Genomic DNA, 27,838 nt, shown 5'->3' with positions numbered 1-27,838 from the left:
CAGGTTGGAAATGTGGAAGGGTGCCAGGACAGCTTTCCCATCTCATCTTTGGGTTACCCAGCGTGGTTGGCTGCTCCCCTGTTCCTGGCTCAGGCTGTTTGAGGGTTTTTGGTGGGCTCTGATGGTGATGCCACTGTGTTTCCAGAAAAAAAACCCCAACCTGAAATAGCTGAACTTTTCACCCAAAGCCCATCAGACTTTCAGGGTGTGGGAGTGTGTGGGTGTATTGATCTGTTGTCCCAGAGCTGTGTCCTCAGCACACAGTCACTGTGTCCAGGTACAGCCCTCCTGTCCTCAGCAAAACTGCTAAATTGTCACAGACATGTTTTCTGAAAAACCCTTTCCTTAGGATTCTTTTTCCTGAGAAGCTGAGAGGCCTCAGGAACAAAATGTAAACAATGGTTATCTGCTGCTCTGGAATGCAACAGGTGCATCTGGGATTGGTCTCATGTGGTTGTTTCTAATTAATGGCCAATCACAGTCAGCTGGCTCGGACAGAAACGAGCCACAAGCCTTTGTTATTCATTCCTTCTTTTTTCATTCTTAGCCAGCCTTCTGATGAAATCCTTTCTTCTATTCTCTTAGTATAGTTTTAATATATTATATATCATAAAATAATAAATCAAGCCTTCTGAAACGTGGAGTCAGATCCTCATCTCTTCTCTCATCCTTGGACCCCTGTGAACACCATCACACTAAATAATGACTCTCCAGCCACAAACCAGACCCTGTACCCGAAGAAATTTGATTTGGCCCCTGTGGTGCAGCTCTCACGAGCAGGGTTGTTGGCTCAGAGCACTCTGCTGGTTCACAGTCAGAGCACACCTGGACCACAGCCACTGAGAAGCCACCAGAGTGACCCCCCTGCCCTGTCATGGGCAGGCTGTGGCCTTTGCTGAGGGCTGCACGTGCTGCAGCTCTGTGCCAGGGCTGTGCTCCTGCCCAGGGGTCACTCAGAGCTGCCCCCATGTCTCAGCCATGCTCTGGCCCTGGTTGCACTTCTGGGTGGGTGCAGGGTAAAATAAAGCTGCCTTGCTCTGCTCCTGTGGCATTTCTCTCTCTGCTGAGGGACAGAGCTTTGGCCAATGCCAGTGCAGGGAGGTGCCACTTGCAGCTCTGTTAATGTATGCTAAGTAAGAAATTTAATTAGCCAGTAGTCACTCTGCAGGATAATTTGCTTGGTTTGATGTGCATCATTAACACTTCTTTCCTTTGTATGGGAATTAAAAATTCTGCTTGCATGTGGGGTTTTTTTGTTGTTTTTTTTTTTTTTCTATTTACAATTTCTTCCTTCTTCCTGTGACTGCCATCTCTCCCCTGCTTGCTAATGATAGCTTAAAGGAAGATTTGAATTGTACTAAATCATATGATAGAATAAGGTAAGGTAGGGTAGGGTAGAAGAAGAGAGGAGAGAAAGAGAAGAGAAAGAGAAAGAGAAGAGAAGAGAAGAGAAGAGCTTAAAGCATGATATTAAGGGCATTATCCCTCTAAAGAACTGACTGTCTTCAGGCATGGACCCCTTCACATTCTTCCCTTTTGTACCTTGTTCTGATAAAACTTGTCCTCTGCATGTGTCTCATACCTTGCATTTTTCAGGGAAGGGTACAGGTAAAGGCTGTGCTCCCTGGGCCTAAAGAGGTCCTGCCTTCCTCACCCTCCTCTTCTTCCCATTGCTGCTGGGGATGCAATCCCTGAGGATGCCTGTGGTTGTCACATGGCTGCTCTCTCCATGTCATGATATTTCTTATTGAACACATTCACAGACCACATCCATCCATCATCCATCCATCCATCCATCCATCCATCCATCCATCCATCCATCCATCCATCCATCCATCCAATATCCATCCATCCATTTTCCTCTCCATTTCCTCCTCCCTCCTCTCCCCTGCTCCCTGCCACCACGCCACTGCTTCCTCATCCCTGCTGCTTTGAAATCTTTTTTATTTTCCTGTTTGGTAGCCAGGGGCTGCTGATGGGGGCTCACCTGTGGGCTGTGTGCTGCCTCACCTCAGTGGAATAAGAAGCCTCTTACTCAGAGAGCAAAGACAGGTTGATAGGTGGTGTTTTACCCCTCTCTGACACTCAGGGTTTGCTTTTTGGGTTTTCTTTTCAGAAACTGTTCATGCACTGTTAGCTTGAAATTGTACTTGCAATAACTTATTTCTGGAGCTTTTCTATTGTGCTGTGCTGGCAATCAATTATTAAGGCAGCTTATTTACAGGCAGTGCTGACTTTTGTCTAGCACCTCCAGTGAGATGTGAATAGCAACATTTTTCCTTGCTGGCTCAGAGAGGCAGATTCATCCTCTTTCAGAGCAAGACTGTAATCCAAACAATAACTCTAAGAGAGTCAACCCTGCTTTTAAGAAAAGAAATTCAGCCTTTGAAATCACATGTATGGGCCAGTGACCTTGGACTTGTTTGCTGTTGCTTTTTTGACATTTTTGTTTGTTTGTTTGTTTACACTTTACAGCAAAGGCTGTTCTCAGTAATTCCCATACTCCAAGGCTGTAGTCTCTGTAGCTCTTGCATTGGTGCAATTTACAGCAGATGATTAAAAATCTGGTAAAGGTGAGTCCCTCTTCCTCTCATCCCTATCGCTGGGAAGAAGAATTGACAGCTCAGTTCTCCTCCACCAAGCTGCATTCTGCTCTGCAGCTGCAGGCTGGGGACAGTGCTGGCTCCTTTGTCACACAACAGAGGCTGGACAGAGAGTCCTTGGGGATGTTTTTGGCATCAGCCTTCTCTGTCCCAGGGCTTTGGATGATCTCCTGTCCCAGGCTGGGGAAAAAGACAGGAGCTGCAGCCTTTCCTGCCTGAGGCCCAGTGGGAGAAGCCATCTGCAAGTCCTCGTGGGCTTGTAAAAGCCAACACCATGAAGGTGTGGCCCATGGCTGCACTAAGGCCTGGTTAAAAGCCAAATCCACAATGGTGTTTGTGAATTTTTTCCCCCTTTCTGTAGGAGCGTTGTGGGGTAGGACGGTCAGGATGGACGGAGATGAGAGATTTCTGAAGCTGTGGAATTTGGGGTTTATTGCAAAGGGCCTGGGTGCAGGGCCCTGCTGGGAGCTGCCACGCACAGCTCAGAGCAGGCTTGAGAGAAGAGAGGGGGAGAGAGGATGAGAGGGTAAGAGAGTAAACGGGTAAGAGTGTAAGAGAGTAAAAAGGGGTAAGAGAGCGAGGTTCCTGTTACAATACAATAAATCTTCTTCTGTGTTGAATATTCTAATTCTCACTGACCAATCTAGTACAAGATACAAATCCTATAGCATTTACATACAGCCTATAAGAATCATAACATTACCATACTGTGTTACATTTTAAACTCTAAAAACTCCTCTTTGGACCCCTTCTGCCAAGCTAGTGGGGTCTGCTCTCACCCTTGGACCTGTCTGCAAGCAGAGGGTGTTGTTTCATCAAAAGGGGATTACCTTCAGCCAGCCACACCATTATTTTCCAGTTGTTCAGTAACTGAGGGATCTCAAAGCTTGCTTTCATGTCAATCTCACTTATAGTTTCTATATTTTCAAAATCTTTTGCCAGGCAATCATATTTATAAGGCTTTCCTGTTTCATCTTCCCCAACACCTTTCCTTCATGGTAACTAGAATCCATCCCACCAAAGGCAGGTCTGGACCAACCAAAACCCAACCTACATGAGCACTGGCATTTTTCCTTACCCTTGTGTCTCTCTGCTTGACTTCAGCTTTGAAAGTTTAACCAAGAAGTCAAAAATCCACCCCTTTGAGACAGCAACTCTGCTGTTTATCTGCATTTTTCCAGTCCCAGTAACAGTCACAGTGCTGGCAAGGCCATGGCTGTAACCATGTGCTGGAGAGACCTCTTTCTGTCCAGAGAGATTTGGGGGATGTCTCTGTCCGTCACCTTCCCCTTCCTCCAGTGGGACAGGGATCCTGTGGTGAGTTCAGTACCAGGGTTTTGCTTCCAAGCCTTGCTCCTGAAACTGCCCCAGCTCCTCCATGGACAGCCAGCTGGACACTGCCTCTGCAGGAACAGGCTCATGGACTGCTCTACAAACTGCCCAGGCATTTGTGCACTCCCTTAACTCATGATAAAACCTTGTCTTGCACAGGGAGACACCACAGAGATGCTCGTGGTGCTCACCTGGAGCCAGGGCTGCCCTACCTGTGCTTCCAATGGTCTTTTCTCTTCCTTCAGACAGTGCCTTTGGCAATGAGCAGCACCCTAAAGCAGGATCCCCATGGCTTTTCCTGCTCCACTCTTCAAAATAACAGCTGTGTCCTTGGAAGACTCTTTTCACTCAAAGAAACACCATTTTATCCTCCTTTGCTCCCCCAAAGCTGTGGCTCTGAGCTCTGGCAGCTGCAGGACTGAGCAGTGTTGTGTTGTTGGGAGGGTCCCCAGGACGAGGTGAGAGATGAGAATTGACTCCAACTTCTCAGAAAGGCTAATTATTATATTATATTATATTGATATACTAAAACTATTCTAAAGAAAGAGAAAGGAGACATCAGAAGGCTAGCAAAGAATGAATAATAAAAAACCCATGACAGACCAGAGTCCTGACATAGCTAGGCTGGGATTGGCCATTAAGTAAAAACAATTCACATGAGACCAATCAAAGATGCACCTGTTGGTAAGCAAACTACACCTCCAAACTACATTCCAAGCAATCAGATAATTATTGTTTACATTTCTTTTCTGAGTCTGCTCAGGAGAAAAATCTTGGTGAAGGGATTTTTCATAAAAATATCATGGTGATAGAGCAGGACCACAGGGCAGGAGTGTTTGCACCCACTGGCACCAAGCCTGATGCTCTGCCCCTGGCACAGAGCTGGACCCTCTGCTGAGGCACATCCAGGGGCTGCTCTCTCCCCCTGCACTTTAAAGATGTGCTTGAAAATAAAAGAAACACTGCCTGTGATGTTCCAGAGAGACAGACGCTGGAGAAATTCCCCTGCTGATTTTGGGCAAGCAGGAGGACATGAAAAATTGTTTCCAAGTTTTCCAGAAGAAAAAGATCCAAAAGAAGCATTTTCTGAGGAGGGAGGCTCAGCTTCCTCTCATCTTCACAGCTTCCCTTGAACCAAAACCCCTCAAACCTTGCAAGGACAGTGGATGAACAGAGGAGCAACATTGGATGTCTGAATTTCAGGCTCCTGTATTTTTCTTTCCCCTCTCTCACCTCTTGCTCTCCAGGACAGTGGAGATCATTCCTATCAGCCACATTTATCTGCCTTCTGCACTTCTTTTTTCACCCAGTCTCAAAAGCTGCCAAGCAGATGGAAAGCTCTGAAGGATTCAATGACCTTGAACAGGTTTTGGGTTGTGCCCATCATGGGCTGTAGCACTGGAGACTGTTTGAACATGCTCCTGCTGTGACCAGCTCACCCCAAATTTCACAACTTAGGTGTTCCTGCCTTTGAGCATAGTACAGGAATGCTTTACCCTTGCCATGCTCCTTCCCTGCCCCTAACAGGGGGATTCCCCAGCCTCCCAGGGATGGGAGCTCCCAGTGCTGTGGGATGTGTGTGCAAAGAGACCCTCAAAGCACCACAGGACCCACGGTGTCCTCCTGCAGCCTCCCAAACCAGGCTGCTCAGGGAGGTTCATGGGGACCATCTAGGAAAGGGGCACTCACAGAAAGTCCTTTGGGTCCACCTCTGTCCCAGAGATGTGTCCATCCTGTGTCATTGGCTCTGGAACTCATTGCCAGTGATTTTTGCCCATGGGCAGGAGCAGCCTGACCTGGAGAAAGGGGTTTTTCATTCATTTAGGCACAGGGATTTTGGGGTTTGGTGTCTGTGAAGCTGCAGGTGCTCCAAAACAATGCTGGAAATGTTGAAACAATAAACAGCAGGGTTGGTGTTTGCCTTGCTCTAATAAAACCAGGCCTCTGTGTGCTTCCCCAGCCCTGTGGGCTGTGCTCCAGCCAGGAAGGCCCGTGCTGGGCTTATCCAGCAGCTCCAGGAGCTCTGCAGAGGACAAGGGGGACATTGACACCTTATCCTGATTAACACCATCCATCAGTGCCTGATTGAAACGAGCAGAAATGTTTCTTCTTTCTCTGCAGCAGAAGAGCTCTCTTATGGAGAAAGTTCCTCTCCTAATTACCACTCTGTAAACCCTCAGTGAGACACAGCACCAGCATTGTAGCTTAATTCCTCTCTGTGGCAATACCCTTCTCATTTTATAAGTGCATAAGGCAGCCTAATACCTATGGGGTTTGGTCCTTTTCCCCTTTTCCTTTCCCCTTTCCCTTCCCTATTTTTTCCCTCTGTCATTTGTGTCAGAGGTGTCCTTGTTTCAGTGATGGAATAGCAGAAAATCCAACAGCATGGCAGTTCCTGCAGCAATTAGAGGCTGAGCCCTGCTGTAACCCTCACATGGGGCAGGGGAGTTCAGGCTGAGACTGCAGATCCAGCTTTCACAGCTGGCTCATTTCTATTGTCTGCTCATCTGTGCTCTCAGATTCTGAGTGAAACCCCAGCTTGGCTGACATCAGGGACAAAACTCCCATTTGCTTCAATAAGTTTTTTTTAAATGCCATGACATGCTTCCTTTAAATAGATAAATCTGTGTTTTAAAGTGTTTAAAGCACAGGTACCTCAGCCACTTAGAGAAAAACATCAGTGGGCTTGTGAGAAGTGTGAAACTTTATTGTGAAACCTGATTGTGGCAACAAATCCCCGCCAAAAAAACTTGGCCATAGCTTGGACACATGCACAGCAACAACAGCAGAAGGGCATGTGTTGAAGAGGGGTGTGTGCCTAATCCTGTGTGTGAGATTTGGACAGGATCCTGTGAGGCAGAGAAAGGGATGAACAGATGTGCCTGGGAAGATGCTGTAGCCCAGAAATGCTGGCAAGCAACACTCCCAAAAAGGCATTGAGGAATTTTTTGGAAATCAGAGCAAAAAGTGATTTTTGGCTGGGATAAATGCAAGAGAGTGAAGGTGAAATATAAAACAAATGCAAGAGAGGGTGGATAAAATACAAAACAGTGCCAGTCACAGGAGTGGCTGTGAGGCAGGCACAGGGGGAGAGAGGAGCAGGAGTCACCCTGTGTGCACCCTTTGCCCTGCTGGCATGTGTAGAAAGTAAGAAGAAAATATTTATATTAGTTTTCCAGCTGCTTGTTGGGTTAAGAAGGGATTGTTTCAGCTGAGCACATAGGCTGGTGTGATGGCAGGACAGAAAAATGCCACGGCTCCTTGCACCTCAGCAGGGATGTGCTGTACCCAGCCCCTTCCCAAACATCAGGGGAAAGCACAGCCTGTGAAATACAGAAAATGCCTTTTGCACTTTAAATTGTGGTGGGTTTTTTTTGCCTTCCTTGGAGAGCAGCACAAAGCTGTGGGGTTCAACAAGCAAAGGGGACAGGGCAGAGGTGAGCTGAGGCTGGGGAGGAAGGGATGGCAGCCTCAGCAGGCACAGTGGGGATGTGGGGGTGCAGGGGCTGCCCAGATCCTGTGCTGGGTGATGGGAGGCTGGAGAGCCCTGGGTGAGGCAGGAATAAATGCTGAAAAACCCTGGGCTGTCACACTCAGCAATTTGAGCTTTCCTGTGCTGTTGCTACAAGAGAAGAGGAAAGTCTACCTGTGCCAAAGTGGTTTCATGAGGTGGGCTTTGACAAGGAGAAACAGCTCTCCATATTTGTGGGCAGCAGAAAGTGGCCATGGGATATGGGAAAAGCAGGGTAACCCTGACAAAGGGAGGAATGATGCATCTGACTCCATTGATATTAGAAGGATAATTAAATATTATATTATATTATTCTGTACTATATTACACTGAATTTGCACAAGCACTCAACTGCTCAGAATCTTGTGACTGTCAGCCAACAGTCCCAACAAACACACATGGATTCAATTGGTCAATGAATCAAAATACTCACACCAGAATCCAATTATCAATTCCCTTCAGGTAAACAATCTTCCAAAATGCATTCCACTTGTTCTAAAACACAGGAGCAGTAAATGAGATAAGAATTGCTTTTTCTTTCTCTGAGTTTCAGGGAATGTGAATCCCAGAAAATCCTTGGGAAGTTGTGCTTTGCTTTTCTCTGTGAAGAGAAATGCAGCTACAGTGGAACCCCAAGAATTCAGGAGTAAAGCTGTATGCTTCACCTGGTTACCTGAATTACAGTCCAAAAAAAAAAACCAAACCCAACATTTTGCTTCATGTTTTTGGAGCTTTTCAGACAGCAAACAAACCCTGTTCCCAAGCAGAGAAATGGGGCAATCTTTGAGCACCTGTCCCAGTCTGGAGAGCCACGGTCCCTTCTCCACCCTGGTTCCAGATCTGCTCCTGGCAGTGAGAAGCAGAGCAGCTCCTGGCAGCACAGGGCAACAGCTGTGGGGTGTGCTGTGTTCATCTTCATGAATTCTTTAGCCCTGCAAATGCCCTTTCTCTTGCCTGGTGCACCCAAGATATTGACTTCTCCCTAAGGAAGAAGGGAATTTTTCCTGTTTCCAAAGGGGCCTCAGACACAGCCACACAAACAGTGGCAGAGGTGGGGACAGTCTGGGCTCTGAGCTTTGCTCCAGGCCAAGGTTTCACCTTGAATATCCTGAACAAATGACCAAGTTGACGGCCTGGAAAGAAGCAAAGACCTGAAATGACTCTGCAATCAGTTTTACCCAATTCTGGCACATTCTGGTCAGCCCTGTATGAGACACGAGAGACTCAAAAGTCCCAGGCAGACAAAGCAAATTGTAATCCCCAGAAGAAGAACAGGCTGTTTCAGCCTGATAGGAAATGTGGCTCTCCAGGGAGATGCCTGGGGGCAGGACTGTTCTCCAAGTGGTGGGTCTGGCTTACCACAGCATCAAAATGTAAAGATTGCCAAAAGTTTTAATGGTTCCACAGCCCAAATAGTGGATAATTGGTGTCCTCTGTAGATTTTTGATTGTTAATTCTGATAAGCAAATACAACCACCTCAGAAATCCCACAAATTCACAGGAGAAAATACTAATTTTTATATACCTTACCCAAGATAAGATAACTTACTTTGCCCTCTGCCTTCTTCCATTCTCTTCTCTCCAGCATCTCTGCATCATTTGAAAAACTTCCAGCAAGAATTTTCCTGTCTTTCCTTTTTCTTCACCCTCATTTCTAGACATAGCATCTTTTTCACACCTAATTGTTCTAATTACCTAATTATCTGTCTCACACAATTGTGATTCACAGCTGTAAAATGCTCTTTATCTTCTGGATGAACATCTCATTCAGTTCCTCTCTTGGAAAGCAAGGTGAAGTTGTTTTGCTTGGAGGAGAGGATGCCCAGAAGCCAGAACACCATTTCCCACTGCAAATCCAGCTGGATTTGGTTTCTGTCCCCATGCAGATGTCCCCAGGACCTCACAGGCCACATCTCTGTGTGCCACCTCTGCAGGCTGGTGGAAGTGAGCAGCAGGGAAAGTGCAACACGCAGGAGACAACTTCAGCATTCCTTTTTCCCCTGGCAGAGCCAGATCTCCCTGTGCAATGTTTTGGGGTTCTACTCCTTGTGGTTTCTCAGGGCTTGAGGTCCTGGAGGGAGTAATTCCAGAGGTGAATGACATGAAAGCAGGCATGTCTGATATCTGTCCTTCCCCTGCCTTTTGAATGAACTCAGTGTCCATCTAAATACCCAGTGTTCCTCTTCAGCAGCTCCTGAGGGCTCCATTAGCTGTTTGAGAGACTGTACTCACACAACTCAATTTTTTCCAGTGTTTGAGTCGCGAGTTCTGCACCACAGCACAGTGAGATAAATCAGTGTGTGCTTTTGCAAAAGCAGTAACAGTGCCAGAATCTGTTATGTTTTGGGGACTTTTTGCTAACTACTGTCACAGACACATTTTATGAAAAATCCTTTCCTTAGGATTTTTCCTCCTGAGAAGCTGAGAGGCCTCAGGAACAAAATGTAAACAATGGTTATCTGCTGCTGTGGAATGCAACAGGTCCATCTGTGATTGGTCTCATGTGGTTGTTTCTAATTAATGGCCAATCACAGCCCAGCTGGCTCAGACTCTCTGTCCAAGAGACAAACGTTTGTTATTCATTCTTTCTTTTTCTATTCTTAGCCAGCCCTCTGATGAAATCCTTTCTTCTATTCTTTTAGTGTAGTTTTAATAGAATATATATCATAAAATAATAAATCAAGCCTTCTGAAATATGGAGTCAACATTCTTGTCTCTTCCCTCATCCTCGGGCCCCTGTGAACACTGTCACAAACTTCAAATGTTCCTATCCTGAAGAAAGCATTGTTGGGAGGCGTTGGAAAGCTGGGTGTTAGCAGCACAAACTACAGCAGCACTGTGGAATGCTGAGCAAGGCTTGTCCCAGCACGGGGACACATCCCCAGATATCCATGGGATACTCTGAAACAATTACAATCCAGCAGTCAGGGATCAGCCTCTTTCCCTCTGTTGAAGTTGGAGCTGTCAGAGGTGTGCCCAGACATGTGTCTGTTTATGCCACTCTGCAGAGTGAGAAAGTGATGAAGTTTAAACAGCAGACAACTGCCATATGTTCCTATACTGACTGAAAGCCTCAAACTGCCAGTCTGTATTTGCTTTCCACAGTTGTGTTTTCCTCAACAGCAGCTGGACACCGTGGATGTGCATTGGATTTACCAGGCTTGTGCAGCAAAGAAGGTGCTGAGAACCTCTGGCTCAGATTTGTGGGGTTTAAAGTGTGTGGCAGGGACAGCGTCGCAGGTGCCAGAGGATGTCCCTCTGCAAGTGTGAGCAAGGGTGGGGACAAGGCAGGTGGGCTTGTTTTCCTGTGTTTTCCAAGAACATTATTACTGGTAAGTGAAATGACCCACAGCACAAACACAACAAGGCTCTGCCTCGTGGCTTCTGTGGACACCAATCCCAGTGTACAAAATATGAGAAAATTTAAAGCTGTCCTTTGAGTGACAGTGAGTTCATTTGGAGGATTTGAAATTCCAGCTAGGATTTCTCTGGCAATACCCATCCTTAAAGCAGGCTGGTTTCCTGTGCAAATGCAATTCTGGAGCACTGACCTGCCTTTCCCTGGGGTGTGTGGGGAGGGGAAGGCTGCACAAGAAGATTTTTGCTTCAACACTGGCACTTCCTTGCTGCCTGGGAATATGCTGGATGGTTTCTCGGACACTTCATATGTCTGCCCACTCTTTGGGAGAGCCAGGTACATTCATATCCAGGAGCACCAGAGCTCTGCTCTTGAACTGTGGTATTTTCTGGGTCCCCAGGAAGAAGGAGGAATTGAGAATCCGACTCCATGGTCTTAGAAGGCTATTTTATTATTTTATGGTATATCATATCATATTATATTATACTAAAACTATAGTTAAGGAGAAAGAGAAAGAATACAGACAGAAGGCTAAAAGATAACAAAAACTCATGACTGCTTCCAGAGCCTTGTCACAGCTGGCTGTGATTGGTCATTGAGTCACCTCAATTCCCATGAAACCAATGAAACAATGACCAGTTGGGAAACAATGTCCAAACCACATTCCAAAGCAGCAAAACACAGGAGAAGCAATCAGATAATTATTGTTTTCATTTTTCTCTGAGGTTTCTCAGCTTCCCAGGAGAAGAAATCCTGGCAAAGGGATTTTTCAGAGAATATGATGGTGACATTGAACCAGCACCACTGATGCTGCTCCTTCCTCTCTTTACAGACCCATGCAAGGACTGAGCTCACTTGACCTGTGTGGAGCCAAGGCTGGATTTGGAGCTGGAACCCTTGCTGCCTCATCCAAATTGCCTGATTAGGTGAATAAGACACCCAGACGCTCTGTAATGTGGGTGAGCTCTGTAGGGGGATAGAATATAAGAAAATAAAGATAGTGTAGAAAGTAATCTTACCCCTAAGGAGCTGCAGCTGGGCCAATTATCAAAGATTAGGAACAAGCTTGACTTTAACAGGCCACAGCTGTAACCAGTGAGAAGAAGAGTGCAATAACAGAGTGGGGTGGCTGGTTGAGAAAGGAACTGGAGTCAGTTGGCTGCTTTGTGATGGAGAGTCAGTGCTCTGAGGAGCTGCCCACGAGAAACACCAAGAAGGTATGGAACTTTTGTGATAAGGCAACAACTCTATGGAACCCTTGCAATAAGATGACAACAGAGCTCCAGAAAGTTTACTTTTTATTTTATTAAAGAGGAAGGAGGGAGAAGGTAGAGCCAGATGTGATTGGGTACCCTAATGGGCATCAGAGGGGTGACAGAATTCCCCTTTCTGTGATGCGCTCCTGCTCTGTGCAGCGTCACTGGCCCTGTCTGTGGAGCCTCCTGGAGCATGACCCCAGCTCAGACTGGGCTGTGTGGCATCCTTGGGATGTGTTTTATGGGAAATGCTTGAGCTACTGGCCTTGCACAACTCCCCAGGACACATATGTGCACAGGACACTGACCAAAGCACCTCTCTTGCAGCACATCTGCCCCAGCAGCTCATGCATATTGACAGATAGATATTTCTATAAAGGGACCCTTTTCAGAGCCCCTCTGTTTCTGCTGTTATACAAAAGCCCCTCCAGACATACATTAAAGAGCTTCACTGCTTTTGAAATGGCTTGTTTGCCTACTAAGGGAGGAAAAACCATCTCCGAGGTTGGTGCCTGAGCAGCACTTATATCTCAATTATCTGCACATTGCTTCTCTGTGTGTGAGATTATGAGCTAACACGGTTTTCATGGCTTCATCAGCACCATTTAAGAGCAATATTTATCCCTGGTCATGTCAATCCTTTGGTCAGCTCAGCAACAAAGGTGATGCTTGCTGCCCTCTTGCCAGAGACTCCACTAATGAGCTGAGTGATTTATTCATTAAGGGCAGGGAAATCTGGAGCTTTATTCCAGAGGCCCTGGTGGGAAATTTGCATGAAAATTTCATGCTGTTCACTTGCAGGAGCCCTTCCCTGCTGTGCTGCCCTTCCCCTCGCTGCAGGAAAAGGTCCTGCTGTGCTCCAGCAAACCCTTTAATAGAAATACTGAATTCAAAGGGGGTTTTTCTGTAGTTGTTGTTTTGAAAAAGTCATGGGACCAGGAAGTTGTCTGTTAAAAAAATAAAGCAAAGTTGAGCTTTGCAGTCCTGGATGGCTTTTTGACAGCTCTGGCCGTGTTGAAACATCAGAAGTTTGCTCTGGTCCAACTAAAGATCAGAGAAACAACCCCTTTAAAAATCTTTGGGCATGCAGGAAAGCAGTTTCCTGCTTCTGGAGCAAAGGGGTGGACCAAACTGGGTCAGCAGGTCTTCAGTATCTGGACTTGAAATTAAACTTGAGTTTATTTTAGAAGCCAGGCTTCCTTAAATGGGACTTTCTGAAGTCTGGTCACACTTGCATTTTGACTTTGTCCTGCTTGCTTAACTGAAGGCATTGCAGGTATTGCCCAAGCTATCTAATATCAAATCCAGATAAAATTCTTTGTGTTGTTTCATGAAGGATGTGTGGATCCCAAACCCATGGGTGCATCCAGGCTGTGTGCTGGGCTGAGCCCCTGATGGCTTCTGGCCCCTCCTGGGACTTCCCTTTCCCCATTTCTTTGCAGGAGGAAGGAACAGAAAAGAAATAAACAATTAAACCAACAGTTTATTGTTCCTTTTCAGAGGAGAAATGTATTGTTCCACAAAACACAACCAGCAACTTCCACATGGTCCAGCCTGGAAACCTGGCTTTAAACAGAGGGGGTTTGATGTATGAACCCAAGTGGAGGGGGGACATGGACAGGAGTGATGTGTGTGGGAGCGGATTTGGTCACTGTAACCCTGACCTCAAACCCACCAGCAGCTGGACACGGCCTCTGGTCCTGTCTCTGGCACTCAAACACCATTGGGAGCGGGAGATATCTTCAGGAGGAAAAGCCTAGGGTGGCTTCAGGTGGGGGTTCCTTGGTGGAGACGTGACTTGGTCTGCTTGATTATTCATTCGATTCTGGCTCTGTCTGCATGGAGGGGCCAGTCCTGCATGAAGGGTAGATTTGGGAGTGCAAGCTTTGGGATTGTTGGTTGAATGACCATTTGGGCAGCCCTCAGAGGGAGATGCTGAAGCAGATATGTCTCTGAAGGCTCTGAGGGACCACACACAACCCCTCTGAGCGCTGCCACCAGGCTCCTGCATCCCTTCCTGTGGGGGGCTCAAGGCTTTAGGCTGTTTTTGAGGGAAAGGCAATTTTGTCCTCTTATTGTTGGTGCTCCCAGCACTCTCTGTACCAACTGCCTCAGGGGCCTGGGTGGCAACAGCTCTGCTGAGGCTCCCAAGCAATAGATACCTTCTGTAATTGCACCTTCGGAGCACTCGACTGGCTCCTGCAATGAGCTCTTGAATAATTGAAGCAATATTTGCAGGGTTTGCACTGAAGTACTAACAGCTGTGGTATGTTTTGATATTTATGAAGCCAATAAATTATGGATTAGTCAGTGCAGTGAGCCCAGCATGATGCTTATTACTTCTGGAGTGCTGGAGCTGATGGAGTGCTATTCATCCCCTTTTACTTCCATTGTGTGGCTGAGTATGACTGGTGTCTATTACTGGACTTAATAGAGCTTGCTTGCAGGTTTAAGTTCCGGTCCCTGAGAGCTGATGGGGTGTTTTAATTTGTTCTTCACTCTGTAGGCTTTAGGAAGCCATGCTGGGGCCATATCTCAGGGTCACAGGCCATCACAGATGTGGAGGTGATTGTTTCTGTGGTAATGGGGATGGGTGCTGGCAGAATTAGCAGCAATTCTTGGCACTAAACTGGAAATTATACAAAATCCAATCTTCTTGGCAAGCTGGTCTGTGGGTAAATATTGTGTGTCTTCTCTAGGACGCCTTGTTCATTGCACAAACTTTTCTCCATAACTGAGCCAGTGCTTGTGAGATTAAACTCTTCATTCCATTTTCTGTTATCTGAGAATGTATTTTTTTTATGGATGAAAAAATGTTCACAAATGTCCTGAATATATTTCAAATTTCCCCTATTAGTGGGAGCTGCCCACTGTGAAGGGATGAGGAGGGAGCAAGTAACCCATTGGAGCAGCAGATGGCATCCTACCCCTCCAAAGCTTCCCAGCACTGGAAAGTGTAATAAATACAGAATTGCAAGTGCCTGTGCTCTGCTCAGCAACTTGCTAGAAAACTGAGGGGTTAGGAAGCATTCCTTTACAAATCAAATACTTCCTCTGTTTGTCCCTGTTTTCTGGGATGAAAGGAGATATCTGCAGCTGGTCTGCTCACCCAGATCTGCCTGGCCCATGCAGCCCTCAGGAAGTGGGCACAGGGAGCTGGCTGGATAAACTTGGGTTGGAATGAGTGTTGGAGCTAGGTGATCTTTAAGGTCCCTTACAACCTGTCCTGGTTTAGGGCAAATTTGGGAGGAAACCTCCAAATGTGTCCCTCTAGAAAGCAGATTCAAGTGGCCCTTCCTCCAACTGGTTCGGGAAAAGATTTCCTTGCAGAAAAGTGGAAACAACCTGTTTGTTTAACAAGCAAAGTGTTCACAAGCATAAAATTTGAATAATATTAAGCAATGAAACCTCTTGCTGTTCTGAAGAGATGGCAAATTCAGAAAGTCCCTGTTGTGGGGGGTAGCTTGGCTGACTCAGTCTCTTGTCAGTCCCTCCTGTGCTGGAAATGCTGCGTCCCTGGGCCCAGTGGGCCACAGGTGTGAGCTCCCGGTGTTTTATTGGGTTTTCAGTCCAGAGAAGGGCTGGATAGTTGCAAGAAAAAGAAAAACCACAGTCGAGGGAACTTCTCTGCCTCAGCTAGCTAAAAATAAACTATCTAAATAGGAAAGGAGAGCTCTCCCCTGCATGTCTGTGCTGCAGACGGCACAGTCCATGAGCAGGATGTGGGGGAGCAAGTGCAGCTTCTGATAACAAACTGGGCTTTTCTTCTCCCCCTTTGCTCTTGGAACCAGGCTTAAAGGTGCAAAACTCAATATCCAGCATAAACAGGACAGATCATTGGGGCTACAAGCATCATAAAGTCACCCTAGGACACAATCCAAACCATGATTCTATGAAATTGTGCCATAAAGTGCTTTTTAGTCTGAATGAAAAGTTATAAAGTCTAGATTGGCTGTCTCAGCTGATGCCTTGTGAAGGTTGACCTAGAACAGAGATTAGACAGAGTTAAAGAATAAAGTAAGGATTTATTAGAAGGCCTCAATGGACCTACCTTGGACAGCACAAGAGCCCGGCCAGGGCTACACCCAAGATGAACCAAAATGGTCACAAAATGGATGACTGCTCAAGGGGTCTCTCACTTTTATAAATTCTGGTCCATTTGCATATTGGAGTTAATTGTCCAATTACAGCTTTATGTTTTTCTCTCTTCATTCTGCCGTTGTTTGTGCTCTTGGGCCTGAAATTTGGGTCAGTTGTCCATGGTCCCCAGCTAGAGAAGGAATTGTTTTGTCTCCCTACTCTGTGAAGAGAGCTTACTATCCCCTGATATGAAAACTACACATTAAAGTAGCACAAAATCTGAAAAATATAAAAGCTGAAACCTGAGGCATCAAGCTGCAGAGATGTTCCATGTAGATGTTCCATGACATCTGCATTTTACTACACCCCTCCATGAGACTTGCTGATACCGGTACTGAAGAAACTGTGGCACTGTGAGTATTTCCTAAAAACATCTTTCTACAGGAGTTCCCAGAAGAGGTAACCCAGAACTACTGCAGATAGAGAAAGTCTTTGCATCCAATGAAGTGGGCATTAATTCCTTTTTTTTCACTTTCTTTTCTGATGATGCTGAGTGAAGGGATGAAGGATATTTTCTCTTTAAAATCCTGATGTAGGTAAAGACTGTACTTTTCCAACTATTATTGGCTGAGGCAGAGTTGCAGATACTTTAAGGAAGCTTAGGCTGAGTTTGTGGCTGCTGTTGCTGTGTTGCAGATAAATTGTTTACAGCCTGTCTCTAGAGACAAGTGAAGAAGTTTCTCCTATCCCAATTTCCTTGTAAATGATGTAATTATCAGAATCATCACAGTGAAAACAAAAGTCTACTGGATCACAGAGACATGAGGTTTGAATTTAATGTTTCTGGGGCTTCTACTTTCAAAAAATGCCTCTTCAAGAAGAACTGCAGCCCACTGTGCAGAGACGATAAGGATTAAAAATGATTCCACTGCTCTGGCTTTTGTTTCCGCTCAGAGCTGGGACATTGTTTGCTCCTGTTCCTTACAACACCTTCATCACCATCATCTGACAAAAACCTTATCACCAGCTCTTGTGCTGATAGTCCTGCAGCAGTGATTTCTGCTCCTGCCATGGCTCCAGCCCCTCTCTGAGTTTGCTTACTGCTCACATTCCAGTGCTAATTTCCTCAGTGACCATTAACTTCCAGAGCTTAACATTCAGGATAAAATTGCAGGCATGGCTGGTGGTTTCTGGGTGAGAATGTGCCCATATCTGTTACCCCCCAGCAGCTCTCAGCATCATCATGGGTACATGTGCTTCTTGCTCCTGGCAGCTCCGAGGGTGCTGGCTGTGATGAGCAGCTCCAAGGAAGAGCTGGGAGCCAGATCTCAGCTGTCTTCAGCTCACATTGATTTCTAGATTCCTACAGACATCCCACAGAGGCTTGATAGCTAGGAAATTTATGTTTAATGTGTTAGTCTTGCTTTTCTCATCTGCCTTTTGGCACCTGCCTCAGTGCACAGAATGAAAATGTCTGGAGAGTCTCTCTGTTTATCTAACCTTGTCAGAGGAGGGACTGTGTCTCAGGATGGGCTATCCCACCTCTGGGCTTATTTCCCCTTTGCTCTGCAACACTTTTTAACAGATGACAAACTTTTGGCATCACATGCCAGCCTCCTGTGGTGGCCACATTTCCCCGTCTGTGCCATGGCTCCCGTGATGGCAGCATTGCTCTGATGACAAAGGAGCCAAGTACAGGCAAGAGAACCCCCTGCTTTCTGCACATTCAAATGGGAATTTACAGGGAACAAAAGTCAACCAGGAGCTGGCACAGCCAGAATCTGGGCTCCTGACTGTCTGCCCCCTTTTCCTGTAGTGTTTCAGAGCAGAACGTGGAGCAGAGGATTTGCCTTGTTCATGTGTTGCTCTGGGTTTTGTTTTTTGGGTGAAGGACTCACATTGAGTGCTCCCAAACGAGGTGGTGGGGAGGAGGTGCTCAGGATCTTCTGCAGGCAGGTTCCAAATACTCACTGGATATTACATGTCAGTTTGAGTTACTGGAACAGCTCAGCACAAACTGCAGCTCAGGACATTGACAACAGCTGTTACCACTGTTAGGATTCCTTTCCCAGCAAGGATGAGAGCATTTACATCAGCTCACAGAGTTGTTTCTTACTTTAAAATGACCCAAAAGATAGATTTAAAGCGAAGGAAGGAAAAAAAACCAACCAAACAGCCTGGAGGGAACTTTGCTATTCCACAGGAATATTGGAGCATGGTTTACTTTTGTGCTTTCCTGGGGCCTTCCTCCATCTGTATTTGCTTTTTACTCTTCTTTGCTCAGTCATGGAAATGGACATCTTGATTAAAGCTGTTTTTCCAGTGAGGACGCAGAATGTAGCATCATTTAATCTGAGACTTCTAATGAATGTCTCAAAGCAAAAAAAAAAATAAAAATTCATCATGCATTAGCTATTAGAATAAAGAATTTATTTTGGTTATTGCTTATTGAGGGGGCTCACCATGCTGGTTTTATATTTGTCTCTTCCTAGTTTCCAAAGGGGTTCCAAAGCTGGGTTTGCTTTCAGACTGTAACCTTGTGAATGGGAAAGGATGCAAAGTTGAAGTGGGAAGAGGAGGCAAATCTCAGCAAGTGCCCTAAGCTCCACTCTGAGCCTCCAGCTGGGAGCTTTACTTTAGAGGGCAGAATAAAAATAAGCAAACATTGGGCTCAGTAAAACAACACGATTAAGGAATTGGCAACTGAGATCTTGAGCTTTTTATGGTATCTTTTCCATTTCTGCCATTTACTCTTCATTTGCCAGTGGAAAGCAGGCAGGAAGTCCAGGGAGGAATGAGCACTACGGGGAGCCAGCATTTACTCAGGTTAAAGAAGAAGTTGTCCTCAGCCCAGCCCTCAGCCAGGCAGGTCTGGCAGTCCTGTGCCTGCCCCAGCAAGGGCTGCAGGGCAGATGAGCCCTGAGACCCAACAAGCAAAGTTAAAACATCCAGAGCCTGGTCACTGCCAACCCAGGTGAGGTTTGGGAAAACATGGGCATGACAGCAAATGCAGGAGCATGTCCCAGGTACCAGAACTGGCCTTGTACCTTTGGTCTCCCCCACAAATTGTCATTTGTCCCCATTGCAAACAGCAGACTCCACTGTTCTTCCCATGGGAACATCCCACATTCCCTTTCTCATTCACTCAATTTTTTTCCTTCCCACCCTTCAAAGAAGCGGTGTTTATTTCGCTTGAGCTTGTGAGCAGAGCTTGGATGGGTTTATGAGCTCTATGCCTGAACCCACAGACAATTACAAACATGGCTGGCTGCCTGGCTTTGTTAATTAGCTACCAGCAATGCTTCATTTTTCCCTCTGTGGTTCCCTCCTGAATTAGGGCACTGCACATTAGTTCTCTTCCTCTTTGGGATGCCACAGTTGAACATTATGGCATCCAGATATGCCAGGGAGCTGAGAGTACAAGCTTGATTTGTTTGGACAATAAAATATAATAGTTGCATTTAGATAATTAAACAAAATAACAGCAAAACTATTTTGTACTGTTGCAATCTGTCCTTCCCTGTCCCAGTGCTCCATTTTCTTGTTTACTGATCTGCTGGGAAAAAAGACTGGAGTAAGTGTCCTCAATAATTTCTCGGTTTTGCTTTGAAATATTAAATTTCTCTTCTTCTAAATCTGGTTTGGTCTAGTGGGTGTCAGCTGATGGGACAACACCCTGGCACTGATGATGTGCAGCAAATCAGCACGTGTCAGTTTGGGCTCAATTCAACCGGAAACAGCACTTCCAGAAACTTAATGCTTATTTAGTAATTTAACACAAAATAACAGCAGTAGCAACCAGGGTGGTAAAATAATGTTTTATTCCATGAATGAACAAACACTACCATGCCACATCCTAAAGTTCTTTCTACAAAAAGATTGTGGACAGAGCAGATTTTTATGTTTCTCAGTTCAAGTTCATTTCAGGCTCTCGAGCCTGTTCAGCGTAGCAAAATCTGGACACGCAGCATTCTCATGGTCTATTTGGCTTTTTGCCAGATAAAGCAGATTTACACTGTAGTTCTTGTTCACACAATGTTGATGCACTGTAAATTAAAGGAGATAATCCCAACCAAACTAGGTAATTCCTGTGGTTTATCAATATATTTTTTCATGATGGTCAAAGTACAACCAACATTCAAAGCTTAAAATAAAGGTAAGAAAAAAGACACACTAAAGAACACAATGGAAACATCATCATTGCTGTCAGGATGTGAGTTTACCCACAGTACTATGTAAAAAGTAGGAACTGGCATTGACATTCAAGCTGTTAAAACAAGAAAAGAAATGACATTAATTGTTATATTTCCAAGCTAGTGCTTCTAAGGAGTCCTGACCAGCAAAGAAGTGTTCCCGCATGCATGTCGAACACAAGACTAATATTGGATTGGGGATCTGACAAAGAGCTGACTTACATTCCTTTATATACAACAAAATGAAATATACAGTATTAATACTGGCTGTACATTTGGTCAGAATATTTTACAAGGAGCGACACTGTCAAAATTCTTATGATGCAACACGTGGAAGTGGATGGAGGTTGGATTCCTTTCTGAAAGCTGAATGTTTTCACAAGGAGTTTTAAAAGTTGCTTTCCACTGCTCAAATGAACAGTTAAGACCTTTTAAAGCAAAAAAAATCCTTTTTTTTTCTTTTATGGTTGTCAAGACTAGTGTGAACAAAAGAGACAATTAAATGTGTTTGGAATATGCTAATCATTGACCTGGAATAAAACTAAGCCACAGACTGCATGTGCAGTAAATCTCTGCACATTGTCTCTGTTTAAATGGCTTTATAAGATGATGTGTGAAGTCTCTGGTACAAATTCCTGTACCACAGCCTCACCTAGCTGTTCCCTAGCAGGTTACCAACCATTTGTTCCAACTCTAAAGAAAGAGAAAGAATAATCATGACTGTCGCATATTTTTCTACATTGCAATAAAAAATATCTCAATGTAAGCTGATTTAGCTTATTTATGTGCATATTTTTCAAGGCTGCCAAAGAAAATACTCAATCTTGCTGGCAAGAGCTATTTTGGGAATTCAAGAGTGAGTTTTTCTTTGCTTTATTCCAATAGATCTTGTAATATCTGGGTAGCTCAAGTCCCATTGCCTCATTAGACCCCTGAGGTCTAAAGTGAGTTGGTTAATTAATTTTATGTTTTTTCCCCATCCAGAACAAGCTGAGAAGCTAATAAGGTAAGCATGAGACCCAATGAACAACAGAAGTAAACACCATACAAAATTAACAAATAATTACGGGGAGGTAAAGATCAGTGTAGCTGTAGTAATATTTTGCACAACTGGGTTTGTGTATCCTGTAGCAATGACAAACCTCCTGGAGACGGAAAAGAGCAGGCATGAATCTGTATCCTTCAAAATAATTGTGCTATAATCTTCTCCATGTATTAGATTAGATTTTTTGTTCCGACACAGTGCGATGCTAGCTATAGCAACCTTGATGTGGATGATGGATTTCACTGCTACTGCTTGACTGCAAAGAAGAGACATCAAATCTTCCAGTCCTCAAAGTGGTTTCTTGGGGTGTTCCTTCAAGTTCAATGTCTTACCATTTTCATCCTAGAAGTCATTTTGTGGCAAACAAAAAAAAAAAAAAAAAAAGGAAGAAAAAAGAGAAAAAAAAACCCAACCAAAGAAAAAGAAGATGTTGGTTGTGATGGATTTATTTCAGACAGCAGTTTCTGCTGAGTTCACCATGCTTAATGTTCTTCCATTTAGGAAGGAGTTGCTGTCAAGTAAAGCAGAGGAGCTGCTTTCAGTTTGGTTTTTTTTTTTTGTTTTGTTTTTTTTAAATACATGCTAACAACATCTCTTTCTTCAGGAAAATGATCCAGTTGCATATTGTCAGAGAGATCTGCCTTGTGCTTAGCACGGACAAGTAGGGTTAATCATCCTCCTCCTCCTCTTTCAGTGGGGCCAGTGGGAGTTTGTCTGGAACCTGGAAACACTCCACAAAGAAGTTGACAATGGACTGGTACAAGTGCTGCTCAAATGCTGCATTGCTGAAGTAATGGCTTTGATCGGGGTAAATCTGCAAAGAAACAGGTAAATACACACCTTTTAGAGTGTGTGAAAGGCTCAGGAGTGACCAACCACACCTGCAGCTTGAGCTGCAAACCCCCTGCATCTCCTCAGCATCCCAGGGCTTCCCATGGATGCTCCTGAGCCCAGGGTAATTTGGGTACCACAGTGCTCTTAGTGCAGACTTGCATCTTCCTTCACAAGGAACCTTTCTGGGGTGGAGGATTTTCTGTTTAATTCTGTTCTGAACAGGTTCAGTCTAAGAAGAACCAGCCTACACTTTCCTAGTGAAAACCCAAAAACGTGCAGTTTTGGAGAGAAATGGCATTCAGTAATACTGACCAAAATGAGCGCTCTAAAGCAAAAATGTCATTAAGTATAAAAATCAATAAATATTGCTGAAGAAGAAATTATATAGAAAAAAAAATTGTGAAGCCAGAAATTAAATAGTTTAAACTCAACTAATTTGGGCACCACAGTGCTCTGAGTGCAGACCTGCATCTTCCTTCACAAGGAACCTTTCTGGGGTGGAGGGCTTTCCATTTAATTCTGTTCTGAACAGGTTCAGTCTAAGAAGAAGAACTAGCCCACACTTCCCTTGTGAAAACCCAAAAACGTGCAGTTTTGGAGAGAAATGGCATTAGGTAATACTGACTAAAATGAGGGCTTTAAAGCAAAAATGTTATCAAGTTTAAAAATTAATAAATATTGGTGGTGAAGTAAATAAATTTAAAAAAAATTGTGAAGCCAGAAATTAAATAGTTTAAACTCAACTTTTCAATAAAATGGAGCAGGTAACTTGAAGAAATGCAAGAGGATCATGATGGGTTGTCTAGGCAGGGATGCTAGGGCGGGTTCATTTTGAAAGATTTAATGGCTTAGACAAGGACCATTCAGCAAAATAGAAATATAATTTGGTGGAAAGTGGAGCTGTGCCATTCCCAGTGGGATGTCAGATTTACGTGACATATATCTTTGTGACTTTTCTGGTTGGATTAATTTAAAACCTTGTTTCCCCAAAATTCATCCTGGATTTGTTCTGTTGTTCCCAAAGAAAGTCAACATGCAGAAATTTCTTAGGGATATGTCTCTCACAAGCTAATTTACTGTAATTCAATAATTGTTCTACAACTGTCCAGACCAAAATACTGATGTCACATAAGCATGGGACTAATAGAAACATGTGATATGCTGGTGCTACTTCTGCTGCTAGGCTGAGTTTGCAAGTGGTTTTTCAAACCTTGCTTCATTACAGCAGCTTGAGTTCAAATAGGGAAATAACTGTTCAAAGAGAAAAAAAAGAAACATATACTGTACCTGCAAGCTGTAATTAGCCTTTGCCCTAATTAGGTGTGTGATAAGGTCTGTAGTATGCTGAAAATGGATTTTTTCTGTAAAAACAGATTGCAAGCATTAAAGAGACAAATTTAATTAACAAAAATCAAAGCTATCACAAACATATAATGAACTCAAATGATGGGCTAACTTACCATCAGCAGTAGGATGAATGATCAAAAATGTCTGGTCCTTTAGTAATGACACTCTGTGTGATAATTTGCTGATCTGTGAAGGTAAAGGTTGCAATAAGATTAAAAAACTTGTAAGGAATTAGCAATTTATATGGAGGCAATAGGAGTGCTTATTTCCATTTAATACTTTATCACCAGGATAACAAGCAGACACCAGCACAGCATATTCTCCTGGCTACTTATAAAAATCTAGAGGTAAAATTAACCCCCACCCTGTGCTGGCAGGGCAGTGTCAGCAGCAGGAACATGTCAGAGACCCTCTTCTGTTGTGATAATGTTCAATAAAAGCCTGAACTGTAGAATACGTGGAAAATATCAAAGTGAATAAAAAACTCTGATGAAAAGTGTGCCCGGGTGCCTATGCCTAAGAACACTTCATGCATCTGGAGGGACTTTGGTGTGTTTTGGAAGCCAACCTCAATGAGTTCTGGCAGCCTGGGAGATGATCTGATATGAAATTCAAGTGTCCACTGTTGAGAACACCTTTGCTCTCAGCGTTGTCTTTCAGATGCACAAGGGAATATAAATACAAACAATTTCTAAAAGAGCAAAAAAAGCATTTGCACTAATGTAGAGAACATGAGTGCAAAATTTGAGAGACAATGAACTCAGAGTTCAGGTAGCCAGGATAAATCTTCCCTTGTGAGGGCACAGGATGGAATCTGCTTTCTCTGTGAGAACTGTGCCAGACCTTTGCTACCTTCATGTCTTCTGGCTGGAGACAAGGCTTGGAAGCTGAATAGATTTTCTCTAAAATTGATTTTGTTTGTGTGATTATTCTTTATCAGGTTTTGCCTCCAAGTAATTTCAGCACAGGATCCAACTGATCCCATCACGTGTATTAAACAATATCTTTATTAACTGGTGCTGTGCTTCCTTTCCCATGTCCTGCTTAGTTCTGGCACAGGGTTCTGCCTATCTGAAATATCACAAAGTTTGAGAAAGTCAAGATGAGTTTCACTATAATTTGTTTATTTCAGAGAGAATCAAAGTGGCAAGATCATTGGCAAGAGCTTTCCAGGAGGTCGTGACACTGTGTCCTCTTGGGCACATTTGAGCCACTCAGCTCCTTCAATCTCTAAAACTGTATTTACCCAATTTAGAGAGGCAGACACAAGGGCTAATCAATAAAAACTTCATCCATGATTACTATTAAGACAAGAAAAGAAGTAAGCAGGCTGAAGGACACCTTCAGAGCTTCACTAGTGAGTCCCTCTTGCATAACCTTGCTGCCTTCCCAAAGGAGAACACATGGAGGAAGAGTTCAGACCCAGTTCACATTTTATCAGGGAAATGCAGTGTGCATGCAGTTACCTCGTATGCTCTGTTATCAACCCCGTGCAAGCCCAGGTATCTTTCAGAAAAGGCTGAAGCTTGAAGAGAAAAAATGAAAATATCACTTTCAGTCAGGAATACACTGGTGCTTTTGAGTCAAATATGGCAAATGCTAAAAAACCCCTTATTTTCTAACATGGCCTTAATTATAGAGAATGCATTTCTGAAAGTTTTTGAAAATGCACTAAGGATATGTGTGATACCACAGTCTGTTATCATCACCACAGACTTCTGGTCTCTAAATAAAACAGAAAAACCTTTTTTTCTTTTTTCCTTTGTTAATGCAACTGAGATAGAAGAGCTCTATCAGGGTGTGTCCCTTTCTCCTTTCACATGGAGCAAGCTCCCTTTGGTCTCAGGGATAACTGCACAGCTCCTGAAGTCTGGCTGAGCACCACTGAGTTCCCTGGCAGCCCCCTGATTGTCACTGGCACTAAGTGCAAAGGGAACTGCTATCCCTGAGTGAAAGGACCCCCACGTGCAGGGTAGTGCTGTGGTCAGAGGCAGGATGGGCCAGGCAGACTGGACCTCAGCTTGCATGGATGGGTGCTTCAGGCAGGAAGGAAGCATGTTCAAGGCACTGGGGGTGGTGGTGGCAAAGGCTGGAGGGGCTTAAAGACAATTCTCCTTTATTTAAAAGGACTAATAAAGTGATTTGATTGCTCTAACTACATGGCTGGTCCCACTGGAGCAGTTAAATTGCTTTAGTGGGGAAAAAAGGTGTATGGCTACTCCTAAAAAGACACAGAATAAAAAATAAGCATGATCTTGGGAAAGAAAAATGGCAATTGGGAAAGGATAGGGAAGAAACATCCCTTGTGGTCAGAAGGGGGATCTGTGGGCTGAGGATTTACCATATAGTCTGAAGTCTGTCACTGGGGAAAGAGCAGCTCCACAGGTGAACACCTGGTTGTCTTCACCAGCTGGAAGCATGTAAGTGCTGAGGTAACCACCATAATCCTGGAACAGAAACAGGACAAGGGTGTCACTGATCCTGCTGGGAGGCACTGCTGCTTTTGGGTACAGAAACAGGGCAGCTGAGACCTTGCACCAAATACTTGGCCATTACAGAGCCTTTAACAACTTGCCCTGGAGAAACACAAACCAAGGGACGTCTCCCTGCTCACGTGGCTGGCACTCTCCTGGAGGCAGGAGGGTTGTGTGCCCAAGAGCTGGCCTTTTTCATCTCACTTTATAGCTGTAGCTCTAACCAGATCTGTTACCTCTCCAAAATGTTTACTTTCTCTTACAGACTTTCTCTACTTAAAATGAGCATCACAATTTCAGTGTCTGCTGCCAGCCTGTTAACAATTCCCTGCAGAGATGCTGCTCTATGTGCAGCTCTCCTCACCCACTCCAAGCCCTTGTCTCTCAAGTAAACAATTTCCACTCACAGTTCCACTCTCATCTCAAACTGTTTGTACTTTACAGTGGCTGTTTCCCAGCCAGGCACACATGGCAAATCAGCCTGATGATGTTTTCTGAATAGTCATGTTTTGCACTTGGAAGCTAATTTAAAAGAAGTTATTGATGAGTTCATTGGTGAAATGAAAGCCTCCACCTTTAACAGCACTGGGCAAGCTGCAGTCTATCCCAAAAATAAATAATAATAAAAAGTCACCACTGATATATTCAGTAAGTCAGGGTTTAACTCAGCTGTTTAGCCATATCAGGCAGCTGGGACAGCACAGAGGAGCAATGTCACAGCATTACCTTCCCAAACACACCGACTCTCGTTTTATCAATGAAATGCTCCTGCAGCATTGTCCTAGAACATGAGAGAGGAAAAGCAATGGGTTAAAAATATTTTTCTCTTTAAGAGCAAAACCAGTGTGATTTTAATCAGCTTTAAATTAAACAGGCCCCAGAAAAAAAAATCATAGAATGGTTTGAGTTGAAAGGGACCTTAAAGCTCATCCAGTTCTAACTTCTCTGCCATGGGCAAGGACACCTTCCACTATCCCAGGTTACTCCAAGCCCCATCCATCCTGGCCTTGGACACTTCCAGGGATGGGGCACTCACAGCTTTTCTGGGCAGGCTGTGCCAGTTCTCACACCCTCTCACTTAAGAATTTCTTCCCAAAATCTAATCTAAACCTGCCCCTTTTCAGTTTAAAGCCCTTTCCCCTTGACACAGACAATCTAAATCACACCAAGCTGCTTTCACATGGATCTCTCTGATTTAATCTTGCAACCTCTTGTGTTGGATTTGACCAAGCAATGGCAACAAATAACCTGCACTACCTCTGGAAGCCATAATAAGCTATTGCACAGCTATTGCAATACTCTGATAGTGGTTTTAACGTGATTATGTGCAGAATAAATCTAACAATATGACAGGACTTGACATTTAGGGTTTTGCCCTGGTTATTCTGCTTAAAAAGTTTAAGGATTTAAAGACGGATTTTTTCCAAATACCAGGCAAGCAAAAGATTAATGTAGGAACAGATATTCAAGCTTCCTTGTTTGTAGCTGTATGACTCTACAGAGATAAAAATAAATAGGCTTTGAACATGTGATACAGATAAGTGTGCTCTAATTTAGCTCTGTTTAAGGCTTGTTTTTCTCCCTCTGCTCTGGTTGACATGAGCTCCCTCTCACATGCACTTGTGATTGTACAACATCATCTCCCTGCTCTACCCTACAAACCATTAAAGCAGCCAGGACTAATGAGTCTTGGATTAATCATCTATGGTATTTTTGGGGTTCCCCGGATGGAGGAGGAATTGAGAATCTGACTCCATGTTCTTAGAAGGCTAATTTATTATTTTATGTTACTATATTATATTAAA

General features: G+C 44.3%; 1 protein-coding gene across 4 annotated transcripts in view; it reads right to left on the bottom strand.

Annotated features, from left to right (window-relative positions):
• Nucleotides 1–21,920: 21,920 nt before the first annotated feature.
• Nucleotides 21,921–27,838, bottom strand: part of DPP6 (dipeptidyl peptidase like 6) — a 561,667-nt gene continuing 555,749 nt past the window's right edge. For all 4 annotated transcript variants that reach the window (XM_066551025.1, XM_066551034.1, XM_066551004.1 and 1 more), the window contains exons 21-26: nt 26,760–26,814; nt 25,901–26,006; nt 25,026–25,084; nt 23,673–23,745; nt 23,500–23,573; nt 21,921–22,192 (exon numbers count right to left, since the gene is read on the bottom strand). In XM_066551025.1, the coding sequence (XP_066407122.1) occupies nt 22,046–22,192; nt 23,500–23,573; nt 23,673–23,745; nt 25,026–25,084; nt 25,901–26,006; nt 26,760–26,814 (514 nt within the window). In that variant the 3' untranslated portion in view covers nt 21,921–22,045. The remainder of the gene's footprint in view (nt 22,193–23,499; nt 23,574–23,672; nt 23,746–25,025; nt 25,085–25,900; nt 26,007–26,759; nt 26,815–27,838) is intronic.

The sequence above is a fragment of the Molothrus aeneus genome, chromosome 1 (assembly GCF_037042795.1).
Source record: "Molothrus aeneus isolate 106 chromosome 1, BPBGC_Maene_1.0, whole genome shotgun sequence".
Lineage (NCBI taxonomy): Eukaryota > Metazoa > Chordata > Aves > Passeriformes > Icteridae > Molothrus > Molothrus aeneus.
This window is presented reverse-complemented; position numbering and strand designations above follow the sequence as displayed.